Source organism: Elgaria multicarinata, chromosome 7 (genome assembly GCF_023053635.1).
Source record: "Elgaria multicarinata webbii isolate HBS135686 ecotype San Diego chromosome 7, rElgMul1.1.pri, whole genome shotgun sequence".
Lineage (NCBI taxonomy): Eukaryota > Metazoa > Chordata > Lepidosauria > Squamata > Anguidae > Elgaria > Elgaria multicarinata.
Window position 1 is genome coordinate 5548313 of NC_086177.1, and position 27577 is coordinate 5575889.

At 41.9% G+C, this 27577-nt stretch overlaps 1 protein-coding gene across 2 annotated transcripts in view; it reads left to right on the forward strand.

Moving 5' to 3' along the window:
- The window catches only part of SORCS2 (sortilin related VPS10 domain containing receptor 2), a 167734-nt gene that overhangs the window by 124756 nt on the left and 15401 nt on the right, over window positions 1-27577 (forward strand). For both annotated transcript variants that reach the window (XM_063130150.1, XM_063130152.1), the window contains exons 13-22: window positions 6116-6207; window positions 10167-10274; window positions 11563-11683; window positions 14696-14829; window positions 16506-16634; window positions 17644-17815; window positions 19901-20087; window positions 22018-22151; window positions 23590-23713; window positions 24248-24360. In XM_063130150.1, the coding sequence (XP_062986220.1) occupies window positions 6116-6207; window positions 10167-10274; window positions 11563-11683; window positions 14696-14829; window positions 16506-16634; window positions 17644-17815; window positions 19901-20087; window positions 22018-22151; window positions 23590-23713; window positions 24248-24360 (1314 nt within the window). The remainder of the gene's footprint in view (window positions 1-6115; window positions 6208-10166; window positions 10275-11562; window positions 11684-14695; window positions 14830-16505; window positions 16635-17643; window positions 17816-19900; window positions 20088-22017; window positions 22152-23589; window positions 23714-24247; window positions 24361-27577) is intronic.

Genomic DNA, 27577 nt, shown 5'->3' on the forward strand with positions numbered 1-27577 from the left:
TGGGGCCTTCTATCGATTGGAGCGTCCCCTCCATAGAGACGCCGGCGTCTCTATGGAGGGGACGCTCCAATCGATAGAAGGCCCCAGCGCCGCGTGTTTCCCAAACGCGGAAACACCCGGCTTTAAGACCCGCCCCCCTGTTCCATCCGGGTCTCTCCGATGACGTCGACGTCATCGGAGAGACCCGAGGTGGGCGGGTCTTAAAGCCGGGTGTTTCCGCGTCGATTGGAGAGAGCGTCCCCTCCATAGAGACGCTATGGAGGGGACGCTCCAATCGATAGAAGGCCCCCAGCGCCGCGTCTTTCCCAAACGCGGAAACACGCGGCTTTAAGACCCGCCCACCTCGGGTCTCTCCGATGACGTCATCGGAGAGACCCGAGGTGGGCGGGTCTTAAAGCCGGGTGTTTCCGCGTTTGGGAAACACGCGGCGCTGGGGCCTTCAATCGATTGGAGCGTCTCCTCCATGGAGACGCCGGCGTCTCTATGGAGGGGACGCTCCAATCGATAGAAGGCCCCCAGCGCCGCGTGTTTCCCAAACGCGGAAACACCCGGCTTTAAGACCCGCCCATCAGAGAGACCCGAGGTGGGCGGGTTTTAAAGCCGTGTGTTTCCGCGTTTGGGAAACACGCGGCACTGGGGCCTTCTATCGATTGGAGCGTCTCCTCCATGGAGGGGACGCTCCAATCGATAGAAGGCCCCAGCGCCGCGTGTTAAGGCTCCCCCGGCTTCTGTTGGGGCCTCTCCTTGGTCGCCATGGTGACGACGACCAAGGAGAGGCCCCGATAGAAACTTGGGGAGCCTTTTTTCCCCGGGCAAAAGGGGGGGGAGGCCATTTCCGGCTGGACGGTGTTCCCCCCCAATTTCCTGTCATGTCCGGCCAAATCCGGACGATTGGTCACCGTATGATAGGGTGACCAAATGGTAAGGAGGACAGGGCTCCTGTATCTTTAACAGGTGTATTGAAAAGGGAATTCCAGCAGGTGTCATTTGTATATATGGGAACTCTGGTTAAATTTCCTCTTCATCACAACAGTTAAAGCTGCAGGTGCCCTGCCCTCTTTTAAATCTGGTCACTCTAGTATAGCTCCTGCAGCTTTAACTGCTGTGATGAAGAGGGAATTTCGTCAGGTTCCCCATATATACAAATGACACCTGCTGAAATTCTCTTTTCTATGCAACTGTTAAAGATACAGGAGCCCTGTCCTCCTTTTCATATGGTCACCCTAGCCACTGAGAGAGACTCTGGAACAGAGAAAAGCTCTGAAGAACAGCCAGGAGAAGGCTGGAAGAGACTCTAGGCCAAAGCCTACAGGTGAAAGCATAGCTAGGCTAGAGGAAACTGCGGTTTAACTTCTTTTATTTTCATTATAAATGCCTTTTGAAATCTAAAAGCTCTATTTGAGTAAAAGCCTTAGTTTATGTGGTTTTGCCATTTTATATAACATAGTAAATAGGTTGTTTAAAACCTTGTTGTCCGGAGTGTCATTTACACCACTCCTAAGGCCTAAACCCCATGTTACTGAGAGGAGAAGGTAAAAGGTAGAAACTTGACATCTGATGGAAAGAAAGGCTCTTAAAGAGACAAAATATATTTAAGGAGCTGATCAAGGGGCCCAGGTAAAGGTGGAACTTTGTCAGCGCATAACTGAATTGGTCCACATTCATCGCTTGCTACCTTCCTCCACACACTCTTTCCTCCTATCAGTTTTAGGCCGTAAACTTCCTGTGAGCAAGGACTCGTCCATTTCTTGTTTGTGAAGCTCCATAAAATACTACATACACTGATGGTGCTGTAGAAATAAATAAATAAATGTATAACTATTGTACATTTGTGTGGGGTTTTTTGTATTAACACTTTTTATGCAGGTTTTTAACTATTCATACAGAGCACAGACACATTCAGAACAACAACAATAACACTGGGGCAGGGGCAGAAAATAAAAAAAAGAGAAGGGAAAAAGAGAGAATCATCATCACCATCATCATCAATAGAATTAATTAGGGTGACCCTATGAAAAGGAGGACCGGGCTCCTGTATCTTTAACAGTTGCAAAGGAAAGGGAATTTCATCAGGTGTCATAGAATCATAGAATCATAGAATAGCAGAGTTGGAAGGGGCCTACAAGGCCATCGAGTCCAACCCCCTGCTCAATGCAGGAATCCACCCTCATTCGTATATATGGAGAACCTGGTGAAATTCCATCTTCATCACAACAGTTAAAGCTGTACTGTGACCAGATTTAAAAGAGGTCAGGGCACCTGCAGCTTTAACTGCTGTGATGAAGAGGGAATTTCACCAGGTTCTCCATACATACAAATGACACCTGCTGAAATTCCCTTTTCAATACACCTGTTAAAGATACAGGAGCCCTGTCCTCCTTTTCATATGGTCACCCTAAATTAATAATAGGAATATAAATGTAAATAAAAGTTTATAGCGTTATAATCATACACTGGTCACAATTCCCACTACAAATACAATTCTAAATATGTGGACCAAATGTTTATGTATTTGTCTGGACAAAGCTGTTAGTGATGATAATCCTTTTCAAAAGTCACCAGAGTTGTGAGACTTTCTGTCCAATGTATTATAGAGTAGATTTCTCCTTCCAGCTTTGCACTATTAGCTTTTTAGCATTCATGAAGGCCCATAACATCCATCCAGTAGTTTGGATGGATTGCTTGGACACGCTTAATTTCTGACAATATCCAGTACAAAATTAATTTGCATAGTAACATTTTCCTTAATAAGTGTTGTGGGGTCCAGTATATGCAGTGTTTAATTTTTTGTTGGATTAGGTGCAACTTTAAATCTGGAGACATGTACTTAATGGAAATCAAAGTTTGTTTCCATCATCTTAGGTACATCTAACACTACAAGTCCCTGTCCCATTCCTCCCAAAGTGTTTGTTATCATGTGCTAACAAACTTCTGTATAGCATTGTAGTAGGTCTGTCTGAATCTATTGAGTCAATTAAATCCTCCAAATGACTTCGGAGGATCTAAACCACTCTTAGCTGATTGAATGTACATTGTCATTAGTGCAGTGCATGTTTTAGTTGAATGTTTGGCTGGTGAGTGGTATTTGGAATCTGATTTGTACCCTGCAAGTCAGCAAATAAGAGTAACTCATCATCCCTTTCAACTAACTGGTCAAGAGTGAATTTAAATTTTGAATATTCAAAATTGGCCGTATTTCAAATTTGTGCATTTCAGGTTTAGCAGATCCAACACAGATCTCTTGGGAGATTAACAACACAGAACAAATTTTCTGTATAGCACCTTAGCACTTCTGGATAGATCATCATCAACAACAACAACAACAACATCATCTTTTCTTTGCCACACTCATAACCCTTAAAAAATCCTGCTACATTTGGTCAGGCATTTGTTCTGGTCATTTTGTTTCATGCTCCATATATACTTCTTGCAGATTACCTTGGATGTTTTCAGGCAGAGAGGTTACCTATCTAATACATACGTTAAAAAGACCTCACTGAGGGGAATTACTAAATAGATCTAAAAGTGTTCTGAAGATGATTACAATAAGCAAATACTAAGAAAATAATACATTGCAGGAAGCACACATTTATACTGATAGCTTTAGTGGCCAGTCATAGGCAAATACGTTTTTATTCAAGCAGGCCGTTGGTACGGAAGAGGACCGGGTGCTGTTTTTATTCCTTTATTGTTGTGTTTTTTCAATTGTGTTTTTAATGTATTTGTTTTATGAGTGTTTAAACCAAGTTTTTATTTAATTTTTTTGGGTTCGCCACCTTGAGCACCATTTTTTTGGTGGCAAGGTGGGGTATAAATCAATCAAATAGATAAATATTAATGATTACCCACTGAGTTTAGTGGACCTTACCCCTTAGTAAAGAGGGGTAGGATGGGTGGGTGGGGAATATGTCATAATGTGAGAAGAGAAGCACATTATGGGAGAAGAAAGCTCTCTTGTGTGAGAACAGATATTGTAGCAGCTATTTTAGAATATATAGCAGGTACATTGCCAGATGTTGTAGGTATTTTAAAACTATTCCTTTGATTTGGCAGAGTTGTGATATTGGGGCCTGTGGAAAGAGTTGACTAGGGATTTCTTTGATTCCCCTAGGACAGAGCTTTCCAAACTTTTCATGTTGGTGACACACTTTTTAGACATGCATCATTTCGCGACACAGTAATTCAGTCTTACTAGCAAACCGGAGGTTAAACTAACCCCTTATAAGAGATACGGACACATACATAAATTGTAATAACGAAATGTATGGGGACAGAACATATCTCATGAAAACCTTTCTTTTCTATTTTTAAAAATATATGATTTGCAAGATAATAACATGCATTTCCAAGACTTTTCACATTGAATCAATTTTGTCGCGCTGCGATCGAGCGGCGGTTGAGACGGTGTTCTATCAAAAAACTGGACCCATGGAATTTCTTGAATGCGTCACTTCAGGTGCAGCCGCGTCACCGGAAGCGACACAGAATCAGCTGTTTCAGTCCGATTATGCATACTGCACATCTGTCCGGGAAAGCCGCCAGAGGCTGACAAAGATATACGACCAACACGCTGGAAGCTAAACAGCAGTTCGGTTTTATTTACAGAACACAAGCAGATGGGGGAAGGGAAAGTCAGAGGCTTGAGTTTCACTAATAGAAAGCAATGCAACAGCCGAGGAGGGGGCTTACAGAGTAGTCAATGTCCGGTCCGAAGTCAAGGGAGTTGGCAAAGCAGGTAGTTGAGAGTCCAGTCCAGAGCCAGCGCAGCCCGCATTCAGCAAAGTCCAAATAACAGTCCAAAAGTCAGGGGCAATACCAGGCAAGCGTAGTCACAAACCAGTCCGCGGTCAACCAGGAGTCCAGAGAAGCAAGGCGTGGTCACGGGGTCCAGGAGTCAATGCCGGAATCAGGAACCAGGAGTCAGGGAGCAAGGCACGAGGTCACGAGATACAGGAACCGAGGCTTTCGCCAGAAAGCTCAGTTAATCTCTGACAAAGCTAACGGGCTCCACAGCTGCGTATTTAAGCTGAGTCACGGTCCTTCAGCTGCTCCTTAATTGCCTGGCGTTTTTGGTTAAGGCGGCGTGACCGCCGCCTGGTTTCCTTTTCAGCCCGCAGCTGACTGAAGCCAGGTTTGCTAGTTTCGTCCTCTGAACCCTGCCGATTCTCAGCGGTCTCTGCTGGCTCTGAGCCCTCTGAGCTGGCAGAGGTCCCAGCCTGCATGCTTGTGCCTGGCCTTTCCCCCTGTACCTTCGCAGGAGTTTCCGCCCGACCCGACTCCACACCTCCTGGGCTGGTGCTGGGCCCTGCTTCTTCCAACTCCTCATCTTCTGACTCTGCGTCCAAGCAGGGCATGACAACATGTGCAGTACCTGTATGATCCCTCAACCGCAGTGTGCACACATGGATACAACGGAAGGGGAATATACTCGTGCACCATACTAATCGGCACCTTTGCTGCGTAAAAATGCATGCAAGTTGGTATTGCTTATTTCCCATAGACTCAGAGGTTTCTCGTTATGTTCGCGCGACACAGCTACACACTGCAGCGGACACACTAATATGTCGTGACACACCATTTGGAAAGCTCTGCCCTAGGAGATGGGAGGCAGGCGTTGGGTGTTAGGTGGAGGAGCAAGAGTTGGTGGGGTAGATGAGAAAGAGTGGAAAATGGGATGGAGAGCGGGCTTTAACACTTTGATTTTTCTACCTGGCTAGTGCTAACTATAGCTTTGTTGTTTGTGTCAGAATGTATTGCAATCTGTTCAGAACCTCTGCAAATAGGCAGGCTAAAAATACACATAAATAAATAAAACAAACTGAGTGATATGCAGCAAGGATGTATTTTGGAAGTGTAGTTCAGGCAAGTGTTCAGGATATGTATTTAAACAAACATATCTCCCAACTCAAACTCTCTATACCTAGCACAGAGTATCATCATTTCAAGGACGTGTCTAACAATTTCTGTGCTCCAAGGGCCAGGCCAGTTAACATGTTTCATTATGGGCCTTTTAACTAAATACGTAACATGGTGGGATACAATCAAGCCAACAACTTTGGCAGTACATTTTCTTCTGAAAGCAGTTATTTTATTGGGATTTTCTCCTTGTTTTCAGGTTTTTGAAGAGGAGCATCACATCTTGTATCTGGATCATGGTGGAGTGATTGTGGCCATCAAAGACACTTCAATTCCACTGAAAATACTCAAGTAATTATACAGTAAACTTCCATACATCTTCCACATTTTCAGGACCAAGCATATTCCATCAGTTGAAACATTTTTTTTCTTCCATGGGAGTCAACTTCCTAATCTAACATTTAAAGAGTCATTTTACTAGTGTAACATTTTCTCAGCAAAAATTAAGATGAACATTTGGCTATGTTTCTACACTAATACACACCAGACCTCTGTGAATTATTTGAAAAGCAGAATGCACAAAATAGGTAAGGAGGAAAGGCCTTTCCTTGGGACCTTTTTATCTGGCACATTGGAGTCTGCTACAAGCAGAGCCAAGATGTTGAGTGGGTGGGGCTATTACCCAGTGAAATCTCTTTTGGGGAAGAAATGAGTGCTACGCATATGATTGTTGCACTTTTTGCAGGGTCTTCAACCCCTTACATACAGAACTTACACCCATAGCATTTGTTTCTGTACAGGGTTCATTTTCTTTTCTTTTGTTGCTAAAGCTATTTGGTTCTTCATCAGAGTAGAAAAAAAGCTAGCTTCACAATTCTGTGCTGTATTACACCATAGTGTGAATCTACATGGAGTTCTGCAGATGAGAAAAGAGAGCTTGGAATTTGCCAGCATACTAGAAGGCATGGAAGAACGTTGCCCAGATACAAAGAGAACCCCCAGAATCAGGGTGAATTCAGGATTAATATAGCTCCCATCATACACTGGCCGTTTCTACACCTGCCTTTTTTCCAGGGATCGTCCTGGGATCATCCCTGTGCATGCAAATGACACACAGGGGATCCTGGGAGCAGGCAAGGATGATACCTCTATTTTCCTGGGATAATCCTTAGGTGTAGAAAGGGCTATTGGGTTTGTTTAGTGGGGTGGAGGGAGAATAACTGACTTCCAATTGCAGTTTGTAATGTCACCCTCCCATAGACTGTGGTACAGAGAGAACTCTGTATCTTTGTTGTAGACATGAAAATCTGGGACAGTGAGTGACTGGCTGTGACACACTGCTGTGCCTGCATCTCCAGCCTTGTGAAGCAGGACAGGCTACAACACATTGGCCAGGTTCGGATGACATGCTGTGGCTCGTCATCAATTATTTAACTTACGATGAGCCATAGCACCTACAGGTGCCAGGTTGCATATTTGAGAATTGTTTAACCCTAGCATAACTCAGGCTTATTGGGTTCACACAACACAACAACCCACAAGTTCAGGGTGCATATTCAAAATGGTGGCCATTTTCCTCACTGTGAATTAAATAACCATGGTGAGCTGTTGTGTGACCAGTCCCGCTTTTCGTATTCCTCACCGCTCGTGTGTATTTTTAATATCCCTTAGCCTGCTCATGAGAGAAGAAAGGCACTTGTCTTTTATATATGGAGAGGGACTGGCCCCTTTTAAGGAGCCTCCTTTAAATTCAGTAACAACCAGGTTAGTGCAATTGCCAAGCCATCCAGCACATGATGAAGCCAACCCTCAGGCTAGGCAAGGAAATAAAATAACTCCAGTTTCCAGTTCAATATATTTATTAAAGAACCAAGCAAAGAGAAGTTCAGAAATAGTCAGTTATTTCGAAACTAAAATGCAACTTCAAACTAGATCACTAACACAGACACTTATCAGGATTCTAAGAATAACAAACAAAACAGGTTTCAGGTGGGGGGAGGGATGAGGACCACACCTGGTGCTCCCTGGCATAGCTTAAACTGATGTAGCCTCTTGGCTACTCTCAGGAATGCAAAGGGGAATCTGAAATAGCAGAATATTTCTATGGGACTGGACAAACTCCAGAGAGCGAAATTCAAATTGTTCAATCAATAGGGTGGAAGGATCTAGTCATGCATCCTCCAGATGATTTCTCTACTACCTATTATTATTATTATTATCATCATCATCATCATCATCATCATCATCATCATCATCATTTATATCCCACCCTTCCTCCAAGGAGCACTAGGCAGCATACATGATCCTCCTCTTCTCCATTTTATCCTCACAACAACCATGTGAGATAGGTTAGGCTGAGAGTCAATGACTAGCCCAAAGTCATCCAGTGAGCTTCATAGCCATGTGGGTATTAGAACCTCAGTCTCAAGTCCCAGTCCAACACTCTAATTACTATACAATACTGACCCTGTTCAAACAACACACTAATCCATGGTGGTTAAGCATTTTGAGATAAACGTTATGGCTTAGCGTGTCGTGTGGACCATTCCTAACTGTGGTGGCTATATAACCATGGTTTAAACATGCTCAATAACCATTTGCTGCAAAAGGATTAGCGGCCTAACAATGGCTTAGCCCAGTGGTTCCCAATTAGCTAAGTACTGCGGACCCCTTGTTTTTCAAATGCCAAGCCATGGACCCCCTACTTTTTAAATTTTTGTTCTCTCTATGGTAGTTACCTGTGCGAAGGATTTTTTTTGGAGAAAATAAGGGGTGGCCCCTAATAAGCAAAGGATTTTAGGTATACTAAAAAACAGACCAAAAAATTTGTGATATTTGTGATTATTCCTAACTAAATCATTGCAAAAATGGCAATGATTTAGTTAGGAATATAAAGCTGAATTTAATGTTACTAATGTCTAGTTTACAAATGAACAAATTGTGACCTGTTGAGCAGCTACTAAGTCTAAATGTGATGGGAGAAATCATGCCTCTTTTTGTCCCGAACAATCCCTTCCACATCCGGTTCGATATTTCCTACTTTTAATCTCAAATCTGGATGAACATCAAGCCGATTTCTATGCTTGTTCTTCATATAACAAAATGTCAAAAATGTTTGTTCACAAAGATATGTGGAACAAAAGGGAACTAGATGTTTCAAAGCTTTTTCACCTAACTTCTTATAATCAGGAAAAACCTTCACCCAGAATTGGTCCAGTCTCTATTCTTTGAAAAATGATTTCAATGAACCATCACAAGTCACGTCAACAAGTGCATCTTGCTCTTCCGCAGATAGAGTTGTTAGCTGTACAACATCACCACATTCAAAAGGGTTCCTTCTCCATGAGTTTTCAGGATTAGGTGCAGGGAAGTAATCTCTGAAGCTAGTCGCTAAATCACGCAGGTACTTTTGCGCATGATGTCACCGTCGAAGCAAACGGAGCGCGAGAGACGGCGTATTTGCTTTTATTAAAATGCAGACCTTGCAGAGCTAATAAATGAATGGTGCCACGGACCCCCTGGGGTCTGCGGACCACCAATTGGGAACCACTGGCTTAGCATGTTGTATGAACAAGCCCATTGACTTTCAGCAGCAGCTTGAATCAGTCTGGAAGAGATATACAAATGAAGATTTGGGGAGGGGGGGTGTCTATTGCAACATGGCCATGTTTTACCATATTCTCTGTTCAAAAATCATAGAATCATAGAATAGCAGAGTTGGAAGGGGTCTACAAGGCCATCTAGTCCAACCCCCTGCTCAATGCAGGAAAAGGTGTGATGGAAAAGGTTGGATTCATTACACTTGCTAATGATTGAGGCTGAACTGCCAGAGGAAGTCACGAAAGTGGATGTTATCATGTTGGGAGAAATATTTGCCCATGAATGGCAGAGCACTTTTCTGTGTGATTTTCTTTTGGTTGCTTAACACTCATTGATTCCTGGTGCACTGTGCAGGATGTTCTATAAGGGAATGTGAAGTTTCTGGCATTTCAGATTTGCCAGATTCTGGAGAACTGATATAGCTGTTTTGAGGAGACGTGGAGAAATAGCAATTCATTGGGATAAAGTTTTTAATAAACATCCATACAGAAAAGTTGGTGGATAAGAACAGCTTGCTGTCTTCTTCCTGAATGACTTTTTGGGAATAAATTTGGAAGATTTGCAACTCCGCTGCTTTGGAATTTCCTGAAGCTTAATGAAATAATTGCTACTATTGATGGTGATTATGAAGATGATCAATAATTATTTAAAACCCATTCAATATAATTTAGATCTGCGGTAATTAGCAAATAATATTGTTTCCTTTGCAGGTTCAGTGTAGATGAAGGCCAAACATGGAGCACTCATAATTTCACCAGTACCTCAGTTTTTGTGGATGGCCTACTCAGTGAACCTGGGGATGAGACTTTAGTCATGACGTAAGTAGTATTTAATGCATCAGCACACAAGCTGCATAGGAAAAGTTGAGGGGTTATCAAGCAATCTTTAGAAGGTATACTAAGAATGCAAACAACCGTGAGCTTAGATGCTGATCTTCAAGTAGGCATTGTTGCCAATTAAATGGGTGACCAGATACGGCTGGATCCTTTCGTAATTGGACGAAGACTTCATAAATCGGTGGTATTACAGCATGGATGCCATGTATCAGGGGTGCAGAGCTGTTTTGGGTTGGGGGCCAGATAGCCCCCCATCCCACCCTTCGTGGGGTGAATAACATCAGGAAGCATGGTCCCGCCTCTTGACATGTACTGCCCCCCCCCCATCTTTTTTCTTTACTTTTTCTTTGCGATGGAAGAATGCATGGAATTGTGCTTCCTCCCATCATGGAAGGAGAGACCCAGGATGCACAGCATCCCCTGAGATCAGAAATAGCAGCAGGGATCCAAGGTGGCCTGGGTGTTCGGACTTGGCAGCGCCCCCTGCCTGCAACCCCCCACTCCTGCTGCTGCCTCCAATCTCAGGTCAGAGATGACAAAAGTAATGATGGGCAGCGGACATTGGTATTCACCTGTTTAGGGAAGGCTGCCTGGCATTTCCGCTGTTACCTCTGATCTAAGATCAGAGATGACAGTGGGGGTTCCGCTGCTGGTGTGCTCCAGGAGGGGAATCCCTGCTGTTGTCTTCAATCTCAGACTGAAAATAACAGTGGGGTTGCCCTCTGAGGGGATTCCTTCAGGGGTTAGGGCCTGGACCCTAAGCCCCGCCTCCTTGAGGAATCCTAAGAGGATACGCAGGCCAGAGGTTCTGCACCCATGCCATATATGAATGGATGCATGCATACATACATGCCTGGCTGTATATGTTGCATTCATCATGTCAGAAATAGCCATGTGTAAGCCAGGCTCTGACTGCTAAGAATTCTGAAGCTTCCCCACAGAAAAGCACAGAAGGCTGGAGGAGAACATTGAGAAACATGGAGGGAAGCAGGAATCACTGTCCATCTTCCATCTTCTGTTGTTTATCTCTGCATATATCTGCTTTAATTGCTAAATGTCTGTAGGCACTGAGAGGAGGAGGAATAGGGACAATTAGCCGCTAATATATGAAATTTGACCAAAACCACTGAATATTAGGACAGTTGGAAAATATGGCGTATTTATACCTAACAGCGAAAACAAAATGTATTCTTTCATGTTATTCTCTTGCATTTTATTTCCAGGTCTTTAACTGGAACCTCATTCTGAAGCTTTTGATCTTTCTTTTTAGAGTCTTTGGACATATCAGTTACCGCTCAGACTGGGAGCTTGTCAAAGTAGATTTCCGACCATCTTTCCCCCGAGAATGCACCAATGAAGACTATGAATCATGGGACCTGACAAATCTTCAGGTACAATGTCATAAAAAGAAATCACTGCCATATTTGGTGACAGTGGCATGATTCAGATTTGAAGCGAAAGCATGTTTTTTTGGGGGGGTTACATACATAAACTGTGATGAGCCTCTGGCTCATGCACTCTCCCACACTTTCATCTTTTGCATTCAGTGAGAGGAGATTTAAAGCTTCCAATTGCTGTTTAGAACAAACTGAAGTTTCCATTTCTTCCAGTTACAAGAAACTGTGGTTGGCATACACCATAATTAGTTAACAGACTAAGACATCAAATTACAGTTTGATCCTGGTTAACATCTGGTTTCTTAACTAAGTATGGTTTGTACACACCACAGTTTCCTTTGTCATATTTGAATGAACTGGGCAACTGTGATTTGTTACAATGGCAACTGGAAGCTTTTGATTTCCTCCTATCGTGGACAAAGGAGGGGGGAGGATAGAGGAGGTCACATGAGCAGAAGGATCACCACAGCTGATGCATGTAACACTAAGGCCGCAGCTAGACCAGGCGATATCCTGGTGATCGCCTCGGGATCATCCCTGTGTGTCCACATGACACACAGGGCATCCCGGGAGCAGAAAGGGATGTTCCCACCCCTTGGCCTAGGATATCGCCCTACCCTTTCCCCCTGCTTTTTCCGTGGTCTTGGGATGATCCTGAGACCACGGAACGTGTGGCTGGGCGTCGCAGGTTGTCCCGACTCCTCGCGAGTAACCGTGAGGAGCTGGGCACGGAGCTCCAAGTTTTTTAAAAAAACAGCTTACTTTTTGTTTGAGCAGTCATGCTCTCCTTTTCCTTTAAAAAAAATCCAAAATGGTGGCCACAGTGTCGCATGCCACGTGTAGATGAGGGCGATGATCTCACGATCATAAAATTGTGAGATTGCCCCCCCCAACCCCCTCGTCTAGCCATGGCCTAAGGCTACAATCCTATGCCAACATAACTGGGACTACATCTGGGGTTTCCCATACCAGGGTCGGGAAATTGTACAAAATTTTATTTGAAATCGCCATTGCTTACTTCCACACGGTTCTTGAGATGCTTATATTTTATGTATTTGAAAATGTATTGAAAATTATATCAGTGATTTATGATTAATGTGTCACTTTGCCTCATTTTTAAGCCATGTGTTCAAGAAGTGGGAATGACAGGTTAACAGAGACAGACTGTGCATTTGTGGAAAGCTCGTAAGTCAGGTTTTACCTCACAATGGATGAGTTCACATGACATGATAACCCACCCTGCAAATAAAGCTACGCAGTACGGGCTATTTTCAAAACAAGCTACAGTGCGCCTGACAGACGATTGGGCTCACCGTGGGTTGTCTTTCCCCCTTGGTCCTCCACCCAGTATCCCAGGGTCCTGCGCTGCAGAACCTGTCTTGTCTGCTCACCCTGTCCCCCTCCCTGCTCTGATAGCGACCCCATTTTGGTTCCACAGCTTTTATTTATTTATTTATTTTTAAAAAATCACCCTCCGAGATTTGCACAAATAGGGCAGATAGTTTATATTTCAGTCCCAGGAATTTGTGCCTATGTTTTCCTAATTTGGGGGGTGGGTTGTGCATCAATCTTTCACAGTTGCACACGTGTGCATTTGGGGCCATCAAATATAGATAGATAGATAGATAGATAGATAGATAGATAGATAGATAGATAGATATAGCCTTTCCTTGTCAATGCCCTTGTATGTTTCACCTGTCAAAGGGAATGAAGTGCAGTACTTCCTTGACAAGACATGACTGCATATTTTCTGATTTGATTACCGTTGACAGTGACAGGTCCGGAAAAGTGGACAAGTTCAGCAACAGAGTGATCCCCGGGGAGCATTGGACTGACATTTGTGGGTGCCCTGCATTTGTTCTACACTCCCCCAAGTCTCCAGCAAGTCCTTCTAAGAGAAATCTTTTCTCCCCACACTTTGTGGCTCCCATTGGCACTAACTGTGGCAGAGATGAGAGCCGTGAAAATTGGTGGAGAAAGTGTCAACTATGGCCACCATGGTGATGTTAACAAGGAAGGAAAGTAAGGGCAGTTCATGTTAAATCATGCCCCTGTGCCATCAAATGAACTGTAGCAGCACAGCTTTCAAAGCTAGGGGTTTTGCAGTTTTCCAGGCCCTCGTTTTTCTCCGCATTCCAGCTGTCTGACAATGGCGCTGCAGGTTTTTCTGGCCTGATAGCCCATGCTCCCTCCTGCTGTGTAGCTGCATTGATTCTGCCTCGCAGCACCAATGCTGCTAGGTTTTAAAGGAATCAGCTAGCAAAGTGTCATCATATAGATGCCCCCTTCTGCAGGGTGTGGGAACAGTTCACTTGGTCTGCTGCCAAAGACTGATGGATCCAGATAGTTTCCTGGCAGCTCTTGGAAAGTTTCCTTTTGGAATGGCTGTCTGGACCCCACTGAACCCCTGGCCAATCAGGAATGGTTTGGGCAGTAGACATGATCACACCTAGACATCCTCTCCCACCTCGGATATAAAGGAGAAGGTGCTCTCTCAAATATCTCAATGCATATCTGTGTATATAACGATCACCATCGTTGATCATATCCCCATCATAACAATTTTCTGCTCTAAATGATAAGGTTCCAAATGATTAAGATTTTTCACTCACAGACAAAACCAAGCACAAGGTTCTGTACCATTTGTCAAACTCCTACTAGAAGCAGGGATAATAGGAAGGAAGAAGTCTTATCTGATGGCTGGCCATTTGGAGGCCTTAGCTAGACCTAAGGATTACCCCAAGCAAATGGAGGGGTCGTCCCTGCCTGCTCCCGGGATCCCCTGTGTGTCATTTGGATGCACAGGGACGATCCTGGGATATAGGCCTGGTCTAGCCATGGCCTGTGTTAACAAAGCTGCATGTTAACAAGCTGCATGTGAAATGCTTTTCAAATATAGTATAGCTAAAGCCAAACGAAAGGTTACTTCTGAATTCTGCTGCAAATGTTTAATTCAGTGTTACACACATGTCTGGTAATTACAAGATTTAACTTTTTAATGTTCAGGGTGATCGCTGCATCATGGGTCAGCAGAGAAGTTTTCGGAAGAGGAGGAGTTCGTCATGGTGCATTAAAGGAAGAACTTTTATGTCGGCACTCACTTCCAAAGTTTGTGAGTGTAGACCTTCTGATTTCTTATGGTGAGACTTTCTATACGTTTTTGTAGTGGATTAAACCTAGATATTCTTTTGTATATATTGGAAACTCTATATTTCTTAACAAAATAGTTAGTTTTGCTCTTGTTCATAAGAGAAAATTACTTTTTAACTTTCTTTGGTGGGGGAATAGTTAGCCAACACTTCATTATTTATTTAGAACACCTTTCAGTCCTAAAAGCTTGCAAACATATTTTTTTAAAAAAATCTACCACACTTGAAAAAGTGTTTGCCTAAAAAAAAGTGCAGCACCAAAAAGAAAAAGAAAAAACATATTCACCAGCAGCAAACATTAATTTGCTTCACCGCACACCAAATGGTGAGCAGTGATTGTACCAGGGGGTCCTCCCTTTGGAGGGTGTTTCATAATTGTGGGGCTATGACTGAAAGGGTCTGGTTTGTGTGCCTACCTGGCTTACTTACTTAGGATGGTAGAACATGGAACAGACTCCTGAGTTATTGATCTCAGGGCACAGGTTGCCATATGTAGTATGAGCCCTGTCCTTCAGCTCTTCTTGTACCAGATCTTTTAGGGCTTCAAAGGTCAAAACCAGATCATTGAATTGGGCCCAGAAATGAACTGGTAACCAACACAAATGGAATCATCATATTGGAACTATATGCTCTGTGCGGCAATCACACATTTTAGATGGAGTTCAGGTTTTCAGGCACACATTTTCTTTTCTCTTCCACTTTAATAATAAATCAGTCATTTAGCATTCCTTGCACCTCCCCATCCTGCATATAGCATTTTATTTTATTAAAATCCTCCTCAATTAACCTGAATAAGAATGGAAGGTACTCATAAGGACCTAGAGAAAAAAGGTCGCATGCCACATGTCATTCTGCACAGCTGTCAGTTATGGGAACAGGTCTTCAGAACTTTTTGAACCCAGTTTCAGCTCCAATGAATTAAACCTCAATTTAGTACTGAAGTCATCACATGCAATATAGAATCCAAGTTAGCTAGAATACATTGGAGCATTGCAGGCGGTTCCAATGAGACATGGATTGCATCTATAATGTGCTGGCAGTGGATATGTACCAATTCCTGGGCCCTGCATGGTGAGGACACTACTGGCACAAATGATCCTTGCAGTTGCCAGCAACCACATTTACTCCATGGGAAGCAGCAAGATTGTGGAGCCCACTCCACCGTGCCACAGCCACGCTAGCACTGCGCTACTAGAGCAGGCCATGGCACTGCAGTAACCGCGATCCTTTATGATGGGAGTCCTGCTGCCCAAGCCCTCATAGAAGCACTGAAGGGCCATTCCATGGTGGTAGGACGCAGGCCTTCCCAGAGATGTTGTACTTTCCAGACTGCACCCTTAGCGTTTGGGCAGAGCTTGCAGATGACAGACAGTACGGCTGCTTTGGGGGCTGCTGTGTCCTGGGCTGCATTCTGGTTACAGGACCGGGAAGTTCCTTAGATGGTAAATACAGGAGAGTTGTAGGCCCCACACTAACCTGGCATAGGATGACCTCCCAATGGGTTGCAACAGAGGTCAGTTGTGTATTTGTGCTCCCTAGACCATGTACAGTATGAATCGCTCATATCTAAGATTAACAGGGAGTCATTTTTACATACTCGCAACTCCTGAAAAACTCCTTGCAAAGTGATGTCCTTTGAACAATTCATTTTTGTTGTTGTCCTGTAGTGATTATGGGTTTGAGCGTTCAGCACTGCCAAAATCTGAGTCTAATACGTGCTTTGCTGACTTTTGGTTTAACCCTGAAACTCCTCCTGAAGACTGCGTCTTAGGACAGGCCTACCAAAGTAGCACAGGGTAAGTAGCCCTCTGCCTTCCTGCCTTCTTTCCTTGCTGCCTTTCAAAATAGGTATTCAGGGGTTGATAATCCCTGACTAAATAAAGTATTTTGTTTTTTCGAGCACTTTTAATGTGAAAAGTATCTTCCAGTTCATATCACCTGAAGGGGTGCTATCACATTCTTCTTCTACAGATGAGCATCTTAAGGTATGGAAGAATTATTTTGTCCTACACTACCCAGATTGTTCATGACTCAGGAAGAGTGTGACACATTTAGACCAAAGCCCATCCCTTATATCCACTGGACAAATTGGTGCTCTAGTTGCTGGGCCATGTTGGCATGCAGAGTATATGTTTTATCTCCTCTCTGCCATCCTTATAAGAATTATGGAAATTATCCAGGATTAGAGTGCATCATCATTCACTTCATACACTCTTGCAAAACCAAGGAAGAAAACGTATATTTTGAGATGAGAAAAAAGTCTTAACTGAAAGCAATTTACTGCAAATTTCAATAAAATTGCCTGCATATTACACTTGTAATGTTTCTTCCTTGGTTTGATCATTTTATAACCTGTCTTTCCACTACAGAATGCTCAAGGTGGCTAACGGCAATAAAATATAAGATAAAATATAAAATTATAGTTAAAACATAAAAGCAGGTCAATTAAAAACAGTAAAAAAGAAATAAACAATTCCCATCAGTTAAAATCTACTTTAGCACCCAGCTTAAAAGCAAATTCCCTTCTGAATAAAAAGCACATGTGCTTGCCTACACAAAGATAAGGAAGATGAAGCGAGATGGCAGGGGTTACCAAGGGCCTGAAAGCCACCACCACGCGAGTGCCTGCCTGATGTGCCTTTGATAGTAGCAGGATAGAAAGAAGAGCCTCTCCCAAGGATCCTAAAACCCAAGCAGGCTCATAGGGGTGAATGCAGCCTCCCAAACACACCAACCCTTTCTGGGTTTCGATGTTCATTTCTGTTCTGCATTCAGATATACTCTCTTGTTTACTTTTTCCTATAGGTATCGCAAAGTTATATCTAATATATGTGAGGATGGTGTGGATTTGCAGCAAAATGTATCTCAGCGCTTGTGCCCACTGAGCGCACCCAAAAGACTGCAGATAAGCATCAAAGGGGAGACCCTGGCTGTTAAGCCTGGAGAAGATGTCACTTTCATTGTTAAACAAGATCAGGTAAATAACATTCTCCATCTATGTAGTTATTTTGTCTCCCATCTGAAGATGGAAAAGTGCATGTCAGGAATGACAGACTTTTTTCAGCCTGTGACCCGAATTCCATTTTGGAGAAGCTCTCAGGGGCTGTATTCCAGTGGTGGGAAAGGCCATAGGCAACAGTGGGTGAGGCCACAGGAAAAACTGGGTTGGCCGAAAAATTCACACTCACACATACATACACCACAAAATCCTGTTGTCACTTGTTTATAGTAGGGAGCATATCTACTCACAAATATTTGTATTTGTATTTTTGTATTTGTGTTTTTAAATTGTTGGTTGTTTTATTATGCTCTTCATGGTTTTAATTTTTGTGAACCGCCCAGAGAGCTTCGGCTATTGGGTGGTATAGAAATGAAATAAATAAATAAATAAATAAATAAAAGCAGGATAGGCTTCTGCATGTCTTCTCAGAAGTAAGTAGGACTGAATCACTCAGTAGCACTTTCAAATAGTATCCCAAATATCAAGTCTCTGTATGCCTACTCAGAAGTAAGCATGAGTATCATGTCTGTTCACAAGTAAGCAGGGCAATGATCTAATTTATACTTAGAAGGAAGCAGTACTGAATCACTAAGTATCTACCTTGGGGAAAGGAACCCATCCATCCACCTGTCCTGCTCCAGGTCCCCATGCCAGAAGCCCTGCAAGAGCCACTAAAAGCATAAAGGCCACTCCAGTCACAAGCATTGGAGGAATGTGAAGGCCATGCTGGGGCATCCAACCCAAACAGTCAGAACTGGGACATGTGGTTTCCAACTTTTGGTGCAGTCCTCTAAATGGCCACTCCTATCTACATAGAGAAACTTTACCCAAAATGGTGCCCTCCAAATATTTTGGAGTACAACTCCCATTATTCCTGACCTTTGGCTATGCTGGCTGGGGCTGATGGGAGTTGAAGTCCAAAACATCTGGAGGGCACAAATCGGGGGAAGGTTGATATAGGGAATTACTGAACCATCGCTCTGAAAAGAAACAGAGGATCTAAGTGGAAATCTAAGTGCAATCAACACTCTGTGGGGATGGTGAATTTTTGGAGGAAGAGATAGAACAGTCTCTTTCTAGAGAAACCCAAACCTTGAGGGAAGGAGTTACCAGTGGGTGTTCTACAACAATTCAAGGCCTTTTTCATTTTCAAACCAAACTGCCACTTTAAGTGGAATGGAAGAGAGAACTTCCTGTTTTAGAGATTTCCACAAGTCTCTGTTTTGTGTGGTGACCAGATTGTCACGTTTCTAATCTGGACTGCAGCATAATATTTTGGCAGATCAAGAGAAGTCAAACCACCACTCCCCCTTTGTTGTTGAAGTGTGGCTCTTTGTTACCTTGAGTGTTTATTGGCTCAGGTAAAGTCTGACAATAGGTGTCGCCATTGAGCCATTTCAGAATCTGTTAGATCGGTTGGTAGGACTGAGAATAAGAATAAGATCTGTTGCAAGATATTTATTCAAGACACTGAAATCCAGGTAAATCCAGGTAAATCCAGGTAAACTTTTCACTATCCAGTCTTTTAAGGTCTTGGATTGGCTCAGGAACTTTTCTGATTTTTCCAGATATGTGGAGAAAGCCCCAAACTAGCCTGATCAGAAGATTCAACTTTCTGTGTTTTTCAGCACAAAGTTAACAAACATGTGTGCTCTTTATTTCCAACCTAGCAGAATCAGTCAAGACTTCCTCTTCTGAGTGCACAGATTTTGATATGAGCAGGGAGCAGAGGTTCAGGGGTTGGAAGGCTTTCCTCCCATTTTGAGTAGGGTGTTTGAACCCTGAGGGTTTCAATGCAAACCCAGGTGGGTCAAATTCCTGAGAGGGCCCTAGTTACAAATAAACAAGGCAGAGATTGGATCTGGGTGTGATCTTATTTATTATTGAAATTGTCTCTCACATTTGAGCTGATTTATTTAATATCTGTGTATTACAAGAGACAAAAGTGGTCAACTTCTGCACAGTAAAAGAATTGCCAGTAACAAACGCCTGATGTCTAATGTTCTTTGTTTCCCATTGTCAGATTTTGTGATGGGGCTGAGTATGTTATTATTTTCTTAGGGAGACATTTTAAACACCAAGTACCAAGTGAACCTCGGTGACGGCGTTAAGGCGATCTATGTGAACCTCACATTGACAGGTGAACCCATCCAACACCGCTATGCGAATCCTGGGGTTTACCGGGTCTCAGTGGTGGCAGAAAATGCTGCTGGCCGCGATGAAGCCGTTGTGATTGTACAGGTTCATTGTAAGTCATGATTTCTTTCCCTTTTGTCATAATCATTGTCATTAAGAGGAACTAGCAGCAGATCTAGGGTCACAGTAGTTCAGTCTTATAGTTTCTTAGCAATCAGTGGAGTGCTAGGGATTGAGACTGATCTAGATTTGGCCACCTTTGCTGCTCTTGCTTGTGAGCAGAAGGTGTGTCTGTGTCAGCAGGGAGGGAGGCATATTACACTTTGCTATGAAGTCAGAGGGCAGCTCGGCAATAAAGGTTGTGATTTGGGTGGTAAGATACACAGAAGGGATGTCCATGGAGTGATTTCTGCTGATCCCTGGAACATTCACTCGGTACATAAGATTCCTGACAGTTGCTTAGTTTTACCCTTGCATATATGTGTGTGTTTATATGTGTGTATGCAGGTTTAAATAAATGTGTGTGTGTTTTAATTTGCATATATGCATATAGATTAGTAGGTGCCACAATATAAATTGTGGGCCTGGGCGCTGCATCTTTTTACTACCTGGCAGTACACCTGGAAGGGCCAGAAGAAGGGAGAAAGGGCAGAAATTTCAGTGGCCATTAAAAAAATGTTCCCCAATGCCAAGTTAGTATCATACATATTTGTGATAACCACACCTGAAATATAAAGGAAGCATCAAAATATATTGGGGGGTCACCCCCCCCTCTTTTTGTTATTGTTTTGCTCTGCTGCTATCAAACTAATTCTGGGATGTAGAGACAGATATACTTGGAAGACTGGATGTTATTACTGGCTCTGAAATCCAGCAGGCATGTCCAGTGGTTCTGACTACACCATTGTGAACTACAAAAATACATAAATAAAAAGAGAGGGAGGCAGCTTTCATTGGTATGAGAAACACTGGAAGCGCTTGGGGAGGTTTTCTCATGGAGGTGCCCACAGGGCTGGATTTCACGCAGGGCCATTGCTAGGCCTGAGCTCATGGGGCCCAAGACCCAAATCTGTTCCCAAGGGCCCTGGGTCTTTCTCCCACAGCCCTCAGGCATCCATTGTTGCCAGTGGAACATTCTTTTTTTGTAGCTTATTGGCCATGCAGGGGGCAATTTACAAGGAGAATTGTAGCTGGGGAGGGAAGGGTTAACTCTCCCCTCCCCGTATGCTGCAGCGTCCTGCCCCTGCCCCCCACCCCCAAATATTTTCCTGTACAGCAATTAAGCTTAGGAAAAAAGAATTTCTTCCATTGGTTTAGGATGATCTGGGGCAGGGTATAAATTACTTGAATAATTTATATTATTTGTGATTATTTGGATGAGAAATTAATTGGCTGGCTTTGCCTACTGTGAGATTTAAATAAATCATAGTGATTTATTTCTATATTTGCATATATAGATTTAAATCAACAAATGTAAATGTTATCCATATTGGTGTCATATGAGCCTGGACCTCGAATCTTTTAAGCGCCTGCTTTCAAGGGATTGCTATACAAATGTGTGCACATATTAATGTTCTCTTCTGCTGCATTCACCAACCTGCTTCATTGTGCAAATACTGTTTGTTCAGACCTTACTAAACTCCCAAGGTAGGTATGTTCAGTGCTTTCTGAATAAGGTTGGGAAATCCACTTACTTCTTCTAAAGAGAATTAAGCCACCCTTTCAGGTTTCTGATTGAAATGGGAATAGCTATCAAATATTCAAGGCAATTTATTTTTGAATGAGAGTTCTTTCCTTAACTCTTTTCTTGTATGTTCTACCAGATGCTGCAGGAAAGTAATTAACCACATGGCTTTGGTCACTTACCTCAGCCTCTCGACGTTGTGGTCTGTTAGAATTGCTCGAAATGCATTACTAATGTCTCGGAGCATTCCAGTGCCTGTTTAGATGAAATGGCTGATGCGTTGCTGAAGAACTTGAGAACCCAAAGTGCTCAATAAATTAATGGCTTCTTAATTAACGGTCGGGACTCTTTTTTCCAGCTCCTCTGCAGGCTTTACATCTAGAAGTAGTTCCTGTTGTTGGCAGAAACCAGGAGGTGAACCTAACAGCCATCATCCTGCCAAGGAACCCTAACTTTACACTCTTTTACTGGTGGATTGGAAACAATCTTCAGGTATTGAACAGCAATTACCTGTGACGTGACATCACAGAGGCAAACTAGATGTTACATGCAAATGTATAAGAAAGGTTTCAACGTTTTAAAATGAACGGCAGTCTCAGGAAGCTGCAGTTTTCAGTAGAATAGAAGCGGGTGCTGGGGGTGAGCTACTTAACCCTATCTCAGATGGCACTTTCCACTTCAAAATCCCCCCTCCCAAGCCTGTCTTCATCCTACAGGGTCACTGATGCATATTTGCAAGGGTAAACAAGCATCTAGAATCAGAAAAAGGCTACGGGGTGATTTGGAGGAGGAACATAGCCAGTGGGGAAAGGGTTAAGTAACCTTGTTCTCCTGCTGCTGCTCCACTCAAAATTATACCTTCCTGAGGCTTAATTTTTAAAAGCTTACAGAGTTTTGCTACTAACTATGGAGTATGATGGGAGGTCCCACTTTTGCAAGGAACTCAAGGTGGCTTACATAGTCTTCTCCATTTTATCTTCACAACAACCCTGTGAGGTAGGTTAGGCTGAGAGTCAGTGACTGGCCCAAAGTCATGCAGTGAACTTCATAGCTAAGTGAGTATTAGAACCTGGGTCTCCCCAGTCCCATTATACCGCACTGGCTCATTAAGCCCTGTGCTTAATTTCTAAATAAGGGGAAAAGGGGTGGGGAGAGGTTATGGAGCTCAAACATATCTGGAAATGATGCTCCCTGACCTTGAACCCCTTGCTCCTAATCCCTCATTTCTTAGAGCAGTCTGTTGTTGCTCAGTGCTGAGAGAAATTCCGTCTGTACCCACCTCAGACCACTTTCTAAGCCTCGGCCCTAGTGAGCCTTCACAGAAATGAAGCCCAGCTTATATCCAAATTGAAGTATTTCAACCTCTGCGCCACTTCAACCTTGTCAGCATTCATCAGTATTTTCCTCCATCCTTCATCAATTGCCATTCTGTTGACCACCCCATTTGCAGGCATCTGAGGGGGGGGGGATTTTCCAGGGTTGAAATTGTTCAAAAGATTCATGGAAGAGTTATCTTCGGTGGAGCTGGCAATGTCAGACATTTCTTTTTTATATAGTGCTGTTGTCACAGGCGATGGAGCTCCTTTTGGTGGTGGCTAGCTGGTGACAATCATTGTTGTTTCCCAGAATACCCTGGAATAACAGCTGTCCAGGATGTTCTGGGGAACAGAAATGCCTCCCACTGGCCTCCAGGAAGAAATATTCCGCCAACGGCTCTGGCATTGGCACTTAAAAAAATGTTTAAAAGAAAAAAAAGATTACCACTGCTGCCACTGCCTCTAATCATAAAACCCCACAAATCTTTCAGTTTTGCTCTCCCATGAAATCACCCCACAGTTTGGATCCCCTGAATTTCCCCACCCCAAATTTCAAGATGAAGGTTCTCAGTTGAGAATTTTTGTTTCAATTTTTCCTCCTCTTTTTCTTTTAGCCACTTCTTTCACTGGATAATATTTTGGTAACCCGTTTTGCAGAGATGGGGAAAGTCAGAGTTACAGTCCAGGCTTCTTGTGGGAACTCCATGCTCCAGGATTCCAAGATTGTCCAGGTTTTGGGTGAGGCACTTTTCTTTTAATGATCAGTTTTTTACTATGCAGATTCTACCACCTTCAGCCTATTACAGATGGAGTGAGTTCTGGTTGAAGCTTGTGGTCTGAATTTCTGCAGTTCTGTGGATGCCTAAATTGTGAAAGTGGCAAGTCCACGCACACGCTAACCACTGGGGGATTAATTCCACACCTCCAGTAACTGTCAGGGTTTTATTTGTATGTATAATTTTTATACATACATATAATTTGTATGTATAATTTTATTTGTATGTATAATTTTTTGTGAACTGCCCAGAAAGCTTTGGCTATGGGGTAGCATAGAAATGTAATAAATAAATAAATAAATAAATAAATAAATAAATATTCTCCCCCCCATTTTATATCAAGAATTTCAGGTGGGAAGCAATGTAGATGGTAATTTCAAAGTACTTCTTTTGCATAGAAGCATTGTGTATAGAAATGATAATGTAATATAATTGCATACACTGAAATTTGTGTTTTAGAGTTTGATTTAGTTTTATTTCCTCTTCCTGTTTCCAGATCATTTTCAAATGCTTCCTCTAAGGTTTTCTGAACATCTGGACTTATACAACCCAAACGTACCTGCCTGGCGGGAAGACATTGGCCATGTGGTAACACAACGAATTGCAAAGGTGCTCTCTTAGTTATGAATATTTCCCTCTCAAGTTGTAAAATGTGATGGTTAAGCTAGTGTATCATAACTCTCATTCCAGTTGCATTATTTTAGACCATGCTTAAGTCATGGGACCATTTAAATAAAACTGACTGTGAGTGCTTCCAGATGAGGGTTTTATTGCACCTTATTCACTGAATTTTACAGGAGGTCCAGATGATGTCATCTTCAACTCATAAGCTTTCCCTCCTTACAAGAGAAAATCCATTAAGAAAGAAAAGATGGAATAGCTACACAGTGTCTTCTGATCTGGTAGCACCAGGAGCTCTGTATCTGGAAGCACCCTGTAACGCCACATTGTTTGTAGAGGGTATAGAGAAAGATTTTCCTCACTTTCCCTTTTGAGGGAAATCAAATAATTGTTTGGACCGCTGTTGAATTCTCAGAGTTATATAGATATTTTAATAGAGACAGGAATGGAACCCACACAGTAATTACTTTTGCTATTAGTAAATGTTTATGCCCCTAATGAGCGACATAGAGAGTTTTTTATGAATTTATTTAATGAAATAGAGGAGTTTAGGGAAGGATATCTAATTTTAGCTGGGGATTTCAATATGGTAATGAATAATAGAGTGGATAGATCAAACCCCACAAATGTGGAAAAAAGAAATAATATTACTATATTGAATAAACTAGTAAAAGAAAAAGATTATGTAGATTGTTGGCGTTTACTGAATGGCTTGAATCCGGGATTTTCTTATTACTCCTCAGTTCATCAGACATACTCTAGAATAGATTATATAATGGTTTCAAAAGAGTTTGCAAGTAAGGTATGTAAAATGGAAATGGGGGTAATAAAGGTAACGGACCATGCATTGTTAAGTTTAGAATTTACAGTTAAAAAGAATTATAAGGAAGCGTTTAGGTGGAAACTAAACACAAAACTTTTGAAGTATAATAAGGTGGTAGAAAAAATGCAAAGAGAAATGATAGAGGCTTGGGAAATTAATGAGAAGGGAGGAACATCAAGGGCAGTAGTTTGGGATACCATGAAGGCAGTATCGAGAGGGATATGTATTAGAGAAATGTGTAATTTAAGAAGGCAACAAGTAGCAGAGCAGGAACAATTGGAGGAAGAGATTAAGAAAATGGAGAAAGATTATTGGCAACATAAAAATAAATATAAATTAATAGAAATACAGGCAAAGAAAAAACAATTAGAAAATTTAAATTTAGAGGAGGTTCAAAAGAATTTAATATATATGAAAAGGGAGTATCTTGAAAACAGTAACAGGAATTCTAAAGTGCTTGCCAGGCTCACACAAAAAGAAAAAGCCAGGAACGGGATAGGGATTTTGAAGGATAAACAAGGGAAGTATTGTCATACAATGAAGGATAAAGTAAAGATTTTTCAGGAGTTTTATCAGGAATTGTATAAGGGAAAGGATACTCAAAAACAAAAGTTGGAAGCTTATATAGAAAAATTTATAAAGAAGAGAATAAAAATAGAGCATAAAGAGTTAATGGAAAAGGTAATAACGCAAGGAGAAGTAGAAGAAGTAATTGAGAACCTGAAGCCGGGTAAATCACCGGGGGAGACGGTTTAGGACCAGAATATTATAAGGTTTTTAAAGGAATTTTAATACCAAAATTAATAAATTTGTTTAATTCCATATTGGAAGGGGATAGAACGCCAGAATCATGGGAACACTCATTAATAATTTTAATACCAAAACCAGATAAAGATTTGACTGTCCCTGATTCATATAGACCTATTTCATTAATAAACCAAGATGCTAAGCTTTTTTCAACTATCTTTGCAAGGCGGTTGAATAAATTTATAGAGGAATATATAGGGGAGGATCAATGCGGATTTGTGGCAGGTAGACAGATGCCTAATTTAGTGGGAAGAGTATTAAATGCAATACAGGTGATAAATAAGTCTAGGGTTAAAGCGGGAATTCTGGCATTGGATATTTTTAAGGCTTTTGATTGTGTGAGCTGGCAAGCTTTAAAGATGGTTATAAATAAAATGGGGTTTGGAAATAAATTTAAAGCGATAATAGAACAGTTATACTCTCAAAATACAGCCGTAGTGGTAGTGAATGATGGTGTGACAGATAAGATACGACTAGCCAGAGGGACAAGGCAAGGTTGTCCGCTCTCACCAGTCCTATTTGTAATGGTAATGGAATTATTGGCGAATGCAATACGAGAAGATGAGGAGATTGAAGGAATAGGTAGTATGAAGGAAATTAAATTGAATATGTTTGCAGACGACACGTTGTTGACGATAAAGAATCCAATAGAGAAGATGGGGAGAATTAAACAACAATTGCGAGAATTTGAGGATATTACGGGGTTAAAAATAAATTGGTCTAAATCAGAATTGATGTTGTTTAATTATACTAAAAAGGAAGAGAAGGATTGGGAAGAAAAGGGAAGAGAAATTAGAGTTAAGAATCAGATTAGATATTTGGGAATAAAAATTACGCAGAAATTAGAGAGTTTAGAGAAAGAGAATTTAAATGTGTTAAAAAAAGAGATTTTAGCAAAATTGGAAAAATATAAAAGGTTAAATTTATCTTGGTTTGGAAGAATAGCATTAATAAAAATGAAGATTTTAGCAAAGATTAATTTTGTGTTCAGGATGCTACCAATAAAAATTTCAGAATTAGAGCTAAAAAGTTGGCAAAGGATTATAAATAATTATTGTAATGGTGATAAGAAAGCGAGGGTAAATAAAAGTAAATGGTATTTGAGCCAAAAAAAGGGAGGATTGGGTCTCCCGAATATTAAATTATATTATGTAGCTAATAGATTAAGATATATAGTGGAGGCAATTACAGGATTAGGGGAATTAGATTGGATGGAAGAAAAAATTACGAGTAATATAGAGACTAAATTGGAAAATGTATTTTTTATGGAAGGGAAAAAAAAATGGGTGGAAAGTATAAATAACCCGCTGTTGAGGTTTCACTGGGAAATTTGGAGTAAATATAAAGGGGAGCTGCTTCCAAGCGGCTCTCCTTTGTCACCGGTAATAATGTTGAAGAATTTCCCGGAGGAATTAAAGAGTAGATTAAGTAAAGTTTTAATAGAAAAAAATAAAATGAAATTAAAGGATTGGTTAAGAGGAATGAGTACAAGAGAGGATATGGAAGAGGTTTTGAAGGATAAAAAATTAACTTGGTTAAATTATAGGCAATTAGAACAGTGGACTAAAAAGTGGG